At 32.3% G+C, this 9,993-nt stretch overlaps 2 protein-coding genes across 2 annotated transcripts in view; one reads left to right on the forward strand and one right to left on the reverse strand.

Annotated features, from left to right (window-relative positions):
- The window catches only part of Smp_144430 (formin-like), a gene marked incomplete at its 5' end in the record, with an annotated part of 63,257 nt that extends 61,818 nt beyond the window's left edge, over positions 1-1,439 (forward strand). The window contains one exon of the mRNA XM_018791198.1: positions 1,347-1,439. Coding sequence (XP_018647344.1) covers positions 1,347-1,417 — 71 coding nt within the window. The 3' untranslated portion in view covers positions 1,418-1,439. The remainder of the gene's footprint in view (positions 1-1,346) is intronic.
- Positions 1,440-7,394: 5,955 nt separating this feature from the next.
- Positions 7,395-9,993, reverse strand: part of Smp_144440 (replication A protein, putative) — a gene marked incomplete at both ends in the record, with an annotated part of 14,384 nt that continues 11,785 nt past the window's right edge. The window contains 3 exon segments of the mRNA XM_018791209.1: positions 7,395-7,914; positions 8,065-8,606; positions 8,611-8,638. Of these exon segments, the coding sequence (XP_018647345.1) occupies positions 7,395-7,914; positions 8,065-8,606; positions 8,611-8,638 (1,090 nt within the window).

Here is a 9,993-nt window from a genome sequence, read left to right on the forward strand (position 1 = left end):
TATAATATCTGTATAATAATTATAAATAGTATTTTTACACTGTATCCAAGTATAGTATTCATATTCCTTACTTTACCCAATTAATATTCCTTTTTTCTAATTTAGTCATTTATATTCTGTGTTGCTATAGTTATTACACTCATATTGCCTGTTGTATGTTTTATTAAAATGGACATGTATGTGCACACCTATTTATTAATGCATTGAAATAACAATCAAATTCCCCTTTGTATATCTCTCTCTCTCTACTCACGTTTTGGTAAATTTACTCATACAGTGTATTAATCAGGGTTTTATCCACAATCTTCACAATCGGAGACATTAGTCGTCTATAAAAAGTTTAACTTTTTTGTTCTTGTATAAGTTATTTCACAGTCATCTTTCATAATTATTTATCATCGACGCCTGCTTATTCATGTTGGTATGTTTTGCTTTCACATTTGTTGGTTACGTAATAGTGACAATAATGAACAGTAAAGAAAAAAAGGAAAATGTTTATACTGGTATTCTTGTAAATTCATTATACCAGGAAAATTCCTCATTTTGTAATTGAACTTTGTATTGAGAAACTATTTCTTATGCCCTTTTATAAATCTGTATAAAAATTTACGTGTTAATTTTGGGTTATAATTTATATACATATAAATATATATGATATCTTATCAGGCTTTTGTTCTATCCAGCTGATCAAACGCCCCCAAATGCACTGGTATGTCCAAGAGTGGGGAAAGTCAGCTCTCCCTCTCGAAATACTCTCACATGGCCACGCGTAATATAGCCTCAGCCAAGGAAGTCCTACTCACTGCATTCTCGTGGTGGGGGTGTTGTTTACGAAAGTGAGAGGATGAAAAGCGAATGTCCAGCGCTTTAAACGGGTCGGTGGACACGGAAAGTTCACCCAGGGGAGTTGTAAAACCCTGATTCAAAACTACTGGTGCACATGGGCTCCAGTATCCTGAGAGAACAAATGGCGTATGAATCAATCGTTGGTCACCGGCTACCATGGGACTGCATCTCCTCACGATATTAAATTGCCTTGTGGGTTAGACCTTCAGGTCGAAGGCTCCTGGTGTGGTCCCCTAAAAAAACCACCTACTTCAGTTTGGGCACCCGAGCAGTATCACAACCCTCAAGCAAATCAAATGAGATTTGTGCGGCGCATATGTATCTGGTGCCCCTTTGTACCAATATTTATGTGTTTAAATCAATAAATAATAGCTAATCAAACCTGTTACGGTCTAGCTTCAATTGACTCATGATTTCAACTTTGAAATTTTTGTATATTTTATAGATTTATACGTATATATTTAAAAATGATAAATTGTTTATTTTTTTTTATTTCGTAGGTCTTATATCGGAGCCTTTACAAGCTGAAGTTCATCCACATCGTAATCGTCTATCTGAAAATAATAATTGAAATATTTTATTTCTGATTTCTATCCATAATTCAAATAATTATTCACACACACACTACACACCTATTAGCTTGTTTTGTACGCCCGAATCAATCAATTAACTTGTCATTTTTCTTGTTCATAACATTTCGATTCCTTCTTTTTGTTTTCTTTGTAATTCACGTTAGTTTGTTCATTGTGACTTGTTGTTTGTTATAGTTTGTGACGACTAGTCAACTGATAGATCTACATACTACATGTATGTAGTCTTCTGCTTTTGATTGTACTTCAATCAATTTACCTATGAATATTAAGATCTTATCTAAATGATCATTATCATTGTTGTTGTTTTGTTTTCTTTTTGTATCCAATTCATTTAACTCATCACTGATTTGTTGTTTACAAGTCGGATAGATTGACATATTGTTTTGTAATATTCATTTCAAACTTGTTTTGTTAGCTTGGTTTTTTTCTTTCTATAATCTAATTGGTTTTCATCAATACTTTTGTTTTGCTCTATTATGTTCGAATGTATTAGTGTTGGTATTAGTTAGTGTTATGTGTCGGGTTTTTTTTTGGTTTCTTTGAATATCCACACTGTGTTTTTATTTGATGATATTCGAATGTTTGTGTTATCATTGTAGCTCAAATTCCTCTTTTTTTTTAAGTTCCCTTAAGTTCCCTTATTTACTTGGTAAAGCTCATTGTTATTGCTTTTCTCCTCTCTACTGATCATTATCTACAGTTTGTTCTACTTAGATATTGTAACTAATGATGATTTCTCTTTTATCTATTAAGAAAAAAAAGACATTCTTTTTCTGTTCAATTTTAGATCTAGTCACATTTTTAATTGATTGTTATATGATGAACTATGTGTCACTCCATCTCTTTCTTACTCCTTATTTGTTTACTGCCTTATTTGTCTTATCGACTTCTAGAAGGTTTTTTTTATAGTTAGGAAGAGAAGTGAATAGACAATGATCTCCCGGTTAACCAAATCTCTCGCTTTTTTTTAATTATTCAAACCAAACCTCTGCAAATGAACATATATATATATATATAATATCTGTATAATAATTATAAATAGTATTTTTACACTGTATCCAAGTATAGTATTCATATTCCTTACTTTACCCAATTAATATTCCTTTTTTCTAATTTAGTCATTTATATTCTGTGTTGCTATAGTTATTACACTCATATTGCCTGTTGTATGTTTTATTAAAATGGACATGTATGTGCACACCTATTTATTAATGCATTGAAATAACAATCAAATTCCCCTTTGTATATCTCTCTCTCTCTACTCACGTTTTGGTAAATTTACTCATACAGTGTATTAATCAGGGTTTTATCCACAATCTTCACAATCGGAGACATTAGTCGTCTATAAAAAGTTTAACTTTTTTGTTCTTGTATAAGTTATTTCACAGTCATCTTTCATAATTATTTATCATCGACGCCTGCTTATTCATGTTGGTATGTTTTGCTTTCACATTTGTTGGTTACGTAATAGTGACAATAATGAACAGTAAAGAAAAAAAGGAAAATGTTTATACTGGTATTCTTGTAAATTCATTATACCAGGAAAATTCCTCATTTTGTAATTGAACTTTGTATTGAGAAACTATTTCTTATGCCCTTTTATAAATCTGTATAAAAATTTACGTGTTAATTTTGGGTTATAATTTATATACATATAAATATATATGATATCTTATCAGGCTTTTGTTCTATCCAGCTGATCAAACGCCCCCAAATGCACTGGTATGTCCAAGAGTGGGGAAAGTCAGCTCTCCCTCTCGAAATACTCTCACATGGCCACGCGTAATATAGCCTCAGCCAAGGAAGTCCTACTCACTGCATTCTCGTGGTGGGGGTGTTGTTTACGAAAGTGAGAGGATGAAAAGCGAATGTCCAGCGCTTTAAACGGGTCGGTGGACACGGAAAGTTCACCCAGGGGAGTTGTAAAACCCTGATTCAAAACTACTGGTGCACATGGGCTCCAGTATCCTGAGAGAACAAATGGCGTATGAATCAATCGTTGGTCACCGGCTACCATGGGACTGCATCTCCTCACGATATTAAATTGCCTTGTGGGTTAGACCTTCAGGTCGAAGGCTCCTGGTGTGGTCCCCTAAGAAAACCACCTACTTCAGTTTGGGCACCCGAGCAGTATCACAACCCTCAAGCAAATCAAATGAGATTTGTGCGGCGCATATGTATCTGGTGCCCCTTTGTACCAATATTTATGTGTTTAAATCAATAAATAATAGCTAATCAAACCTGTTACATTCTTGAAATAAGGGGTCAAAATTATTGCGTAATATATACTATTCATTCTAGTCTAAAAGAGAATTTTAAACTGTCCATAGCTAATGACATGATCATTTTCATTGTGTATTCAAGCCTAAGTTTGGACTTTTGCTATAATTCTTGGGAAATCAATGTTTTAACCAGTGATCTTTAACCCATAAAACGACTTTTTTAACACCAAGTATCGAAAAATCAAGGAATTAGAAGTATGTTCTAGTAATTTATAAAATTGTTATTTGTCTACTTGTCTCTAGTTGTCATCCAATTTATTTGCATGTTTTGATTTTGAACAAACTGGTTGACTTGTTCTTCAAAGCTTTTTATATATATGCAATATATTAAACATTAACAAATGATATAGAGTCTGAAATTGTTTAGTTCACATGAAATGCTAATTGGTCAATAGTGTTGATAAACAGTGAAGTTACATCTCGTTTTTCTAAATGCTACTATTTTATTTATTTATTTAAACACATAAATGTTGGTACAAAGAGGAACCAGATATATATGCGCCACACAAATCTCATTTGATTTGTGTGAGGACTGTGATACTGCTCAAACCGAAACAGGTGGTTTTCTTAGGGGACCACACCAGGAGCCTTTGACCTAACGGTCTCATTCACAAGGCAGTGGAGCATCGTGAGGAAATGCAGTCCCATGGAAGCCGGTGACGAACAATTGATTCATGCGCCATTTGTTTCCTCAGGGTACTGGGGCCTATGTGAACCATTGGTTTGAAATCAGGGTATCCCAACTCCCCTGGGTGGACTTTCCGTGTCCACCGGTCAGGTTAAAGGCCTGGACATTCACCTTTCGTCGTCTCAATTTTGTAAACAATACCCCCGCCACGAGAATGCAGTGAGTAGGACTTCCTTGGCTGAGGCTATATTACGCGTGGCCATTTGAGAGCATTTCGAGAGGGAGAGCTGACTCTCCCCTCTCTCGGCCGTACCAGGGCATTTGGGGGCTTAAATGCTACTGCATGTTTAACTAAAAATACTTTTCTACTGAATAGTTTAAGTAACCTGTCATCTAGTTTATTATGTATATTAATTTATCTTATTTTCACGTATATATATATATATATATATGTATACTGAAAATACAAGGCATTATATAATTTGTTAAAAGAAAACAAATTTAGCCATTTTATGGATTTGAACGAAGCCACGTATTCTGATTGTCTGAGTAAACAAAACTTTCAGTTAAGGTGTAATCACAAATCAAAATAAGACGAGGTATATGTGTGAGCTTCATTAGGTACGTAATTCAGTTAACCTATCTGAGGCTAAATATTTTTTGACCAATCTTTGTTTTATCTTAATTTACCTCTTGATGTGTAAAGTTAATGTGATCACTTTTAGTCGTGTTTTTTTGTCAAGCGGCTAATGGTAACTGTCAAAGTATATCAAATCTCTCAATTACTGTCATCAAGATTGTAAACAATCCATGAAATGAATTAGGTTTACATTATTCTACTCCAGTTGTTGTACTAGTTAACACTTCTAAAGGGGAAAAATTGTATCAAAAAGAAGACAGCTTATACTAATGAATTAGTGGACGTTTTCAGTCACTATGGCTCCTTATAGTTACCTCATTTCATAGAATATTTCCTTATTTAACGTGAAGTATGTTAGTTTTAAAGGAAAGGGTATTCGTTACCGGTTGACATCAGGACTTAAAATCGGACTTCAACACATAGAAATATAGTTTAATTAATGTAATTCGATTTAAACCAATCCATACATTTAGTTGGACAAGATAACCGTTATTGTTGGAGTTTCTCTGGGTTTGATAGTTTAATTGTGAACCTGTAACTAACCTTCTGGACAAAGTTTGAAGAAATTCGAATTGCTCACCTCCATGTGAAGTTTATGCTATTGATCTGATCTAGAAGGATAATGTTACACGACTGTACAACCCAGCTCATACAAGCAAACCATCATCCATGGTCTTCCGTAGGTAACTACCTCACACCCGATAGGGTTGAAATTCCTTGATCATAGCTTCTCACTAGAACTCTGGGAATTCCCTCTCGAAGCTAGCCATCATTGAGCACATGATAACTAACAGTATATGGTTGTGGAAATTGTTGAGTCTCACTGAAATAATTAACCGATCAGGTTTACAATGGTTGTTTAATATTTATTGGTTTATGATTTCAGTAAAAATTAAAAACCTACTCAGCCCTATACTGACACTTGTTTCGTGTGTCATTCAAAAAGTCAGTGACTTGAAACCTATTTTATACATCGATTTAAATAATGCCTGTAATATAATTATCATTGTATGTATCAGAGAAACCTTAACTTTATGTACAAACAACAAAACTTACTCATGGACGTTGGTTAGTAGTGGAATCCAGGATGCTCTCCTCTTCTTACTTTGGGCTCGTCAGCTGAATCGGTGTTCACTCTGGGACTCGAACTTAGTACAATTCGCTTCAAACGCCATCGCGTTATTCACTTAGCTACTGAGCCTAGTTAGCTACTGGCTCGTGCACTTCTAGTCACCACCCATTCCTTCTTATAATGCTTGTGACTTAAGGTAATATCTCGGCAATCAGCACTGGATGCACATATCCTAATACGAATCTGATCGATGACAGTCCTTAACTTCAATGGAAAGACTCAAACAAACAATACAAGACGAATAAAACTCAGATATCTAGGAAAATGAAAGTTAACAAACTCATCTACTAATCCCTTTTTTACAAACCACACACCTAATACTCAATATTGACAATTTCATGATTCAACAAAGAAATATCGGGACATTTTGCTCGGGATAAATATGATGGCAACAAGATAATATTAATCACCTGCAATTTTTTTAACATCAACGGGAAATTACATTTTCTGGAAAATAAATTAGATAAGTAAAAGGATTGAAATTTATAAAGTCAATCAAATTAGGAGTACGAACTCCACTCATCATTAAATTTTAATTGTTCCTAAAACAAAACCTTTATTGAAAACTTTTTTGGTTTCCAAAGATTTTTAATTAGGAGAACAACAAGAAATCAGCTTTTGAAGGGGTTTTGTGGAGATTTCAATATTTTCATAGTTGAAATCATGGGTCAATTAAAGCTAGACAACCATGGAAAACCTGGAAGCATTGGACAGCCGTTTCGTCTTATTATAGGACTCCTCAGCAGTGCACATCCACGATCCCGCCTCACGAGATTCGAACCCAGGACCTACTAGTCTCGCGCCAGAGCGCTGGTATTCCATAAGTTACAATCACAATGAATTTCTAGACTGATAGGTCCTGGATTCGGATCTCACAAGGTGAGATCGTGGATGCGCACTGTTGAAGAGTCCCATAATAGGACGAGTTGGCCGTCAAGCAGTGCTTCTAGGTTTTCCACGGTTGGTCTAGCTTCAATTGACTCATAATTTCAACTATGAAAATCAGCTTCTCCTAATAAATAATACTTGAATGTTATAAAGTTATACTAATAAGATAAATACAAGTAATGATTGTTCATTAAATGTGTTTATTAAGAAAAAGACAAACATATAAATCTTACAATTTCAATATTCATTAATTAACAATATATATATATATATTCATCATCATTTGATTTATCCATTAGATTTATACACAACATTCAATGTTCCCTAGATATGATCAACAAGAATAGTAGCCGCCAGTATGTCAGTAACTATATATTGATTTGTATTAATATGGAAAATATGTAACATAATGTTTATTTTTTCTTTTATCACTATCAATAATAGTATGATATTTTTTACTTCCACTACTAAGTTTTGATTTATCAGAACGTCTCACACTACCATAAATATCATAATTAGAATAATTTTTAATTTTACCTTTTGCATCTTGTTTACCACTATGATGATATGATATGGATTCTTCATAATCTGTTGTTTTTAATGTATTATCAAAAAGAAATAGATCATTTGGTAGTTTATCATCACCAATATAATCATTATAATTTTGGTTTGTTGAATATTTATATGGGTTATTATATAGTGATTTGACATTATTATTTTTATTATGGTTTCTATAGTTCCCTTTCCTATGATATGACTGATAATTTGAAGGATAATAATTCGATGGTCCCCTTGATTCAAAATGATTATTATTGTAACCATAGTTACTATGAGAATATTGTTTATTATATGCATTTGGATTAATTTCTTTAAAATATCCATTTGGACTTTTTTTAGCTATTTCACTTGAAAAATGTCGATCAAATTGACCATGTTTAAGATCAATTGTACGTAGAGTATAATATTTTTTCTTTAATTTATTTGGATAAAATATATATAATTTATTATCAATTGGGTAATAACCATTTAAATAGATTATTCTATGAGGTACATACTTTTGATGTTTATATGATGTTGTAGGTAAATTAGAATAATCACGATCATCTACTGTATTCTTAGTATTATATGAATTATAGTCATTGTAGATGTCACCTTCATAATTGTTCTCATTTCCATAATCATTTTTTTGATAATCATTATATTCACCACTTGATGGATGTCTTCTAGTTGTTCTTGTTTGATAATTATTGAATACATCTCGTCTTGGATAATATTCATCATATTGAGTGTTATAATCATTGTCTTCATAATCATTATATGTACCACTGTATTCAACTGGTCCATAGTATTGATCACTTTCACCATAGTTAACTTCATAATCTGAATTTGGATAATAGTTTGAATAAGTTCCAGAGTATTCATACTCGATATTATTATTATTATTATTGTCACCTTCGTCAACATAATAATCATACGGTGTCACTTGATAAGTATCATACATTTCACCAGTTCCTTCATAATATGGTTGTTCATTAGAAGTGATATCTCCTTCATGATAATAGTAATATAAAGGGGTTTGTAGTCGTTGCTGTTGTCTGTTATTTTCTTCTGACATTAATGTAACATATCCTAAACATTGTGACCAAATATTTAAAAAAATAACTAATATTAATTGTCTTATATTCAACAGTTTCATGTAGACAAATTTCTTTTTTGTTACCAGGAGAAATATGTATATTTACGTGTAACAATCATGAATGACCCTTGGTTTATATTACTTTTAATAAGTTTGTTTAAGTTGATCAATAACCCCTTTTGCATTAATATACAAATACGTAATTATATTATTAGAATTTACGCAATTCATTACTTGATATATACGTCAACAACATTATACTAACCTCTTCTTTATAATTAAAGTACAGTGCATATATACTACTTTATTAATTTATCAATTTGTGAACGTACTTTGTTATTATTGTTACATAATTCATTTATTATATAAATTGAATAGAGTGCATTGAAAGCTTTAGCTTATTTGAAAAAAAAAGAAAAGAAAGAAAGAAAATAAATGAGCGATTAAACCCTAACAGAAACCATCGTCATAATTAGACTAATGTCTACAAACGTTTTAACTAGTAAATAATCATGGGTTCCTGAATTTTCAAATTTTTAATCGTGACTGGTAAAGTCCAACTATATTGGATAATTATCGAACTATTTCATGAACTAATCGAAGGTGGATATGTAGATTGTCGGATTCACAAACACTTCTCACTGTCAAGGGTGAGCGTTACCAAAGAGTTGCATAGTATCGACTGAACTTCGTTTACGTTTAATCTCTAATACTAGATAACAGTGTACGGGAGTATTTCAGCTATAATAGACAATTATTTAATATTAGAAACTTGTGATAGAAAATCGTTTGTGGTCATCACTGTTTCAATAATTGATCATGATTATTTCATCATGAAGACTGGTTATTTTACGACAACTGACTTATGAAGATTCTTGATAAAATATGAGCAGACAGCTCTTTTCATGTTTCTATTTTGTTTGTTTATTTTTGTAGTGGTCTGGGATATTATTGCACAAAACACAATTTATATGTGCCTTTCACACTCGTTACATTTTACTATTTTAAAGCATCTCTGATGTATAGTAGGATTGAGTGATGTTTGAATTGGCTTTATTAGTACATTTACTGTTAAAATATCAAATCTTGATGAATCAGATCTCTAATTTCTACAGATTGTAAGTCTATGGTGAAAACTATCTTGTAAAAACATACCATTTAACTTGGTTATATGGAATTGGTATTTTCACAATTGATACTGATAATCATTATGTTTGATTTATTGAACTTGTATATGTTGTGACTTTATAAAAAGACATCGCCAATTTGTTATGGTCAGAAGGAGTTTTGAGGAGAATTTAGCATTTTCATACTTGAGATCATGAGTCAATTGAAGCTAGACAACCAT

This window comes from Schistosoma mansoni (genome assembly GCF_000237925.1).
Source record: "Schistosoma mansoni, WGS project CABG00000000 data, supercontig 0237, strain Puerto Rico, whole genome shotgun sequence".
Classification (NCBI taxonomy): Eukaryota; Metazoa; Platyhelminthes; class Trematoda; order Strigeidida; family Schistosomatidae; genus Schistosoma; species Schistosoma mansoni.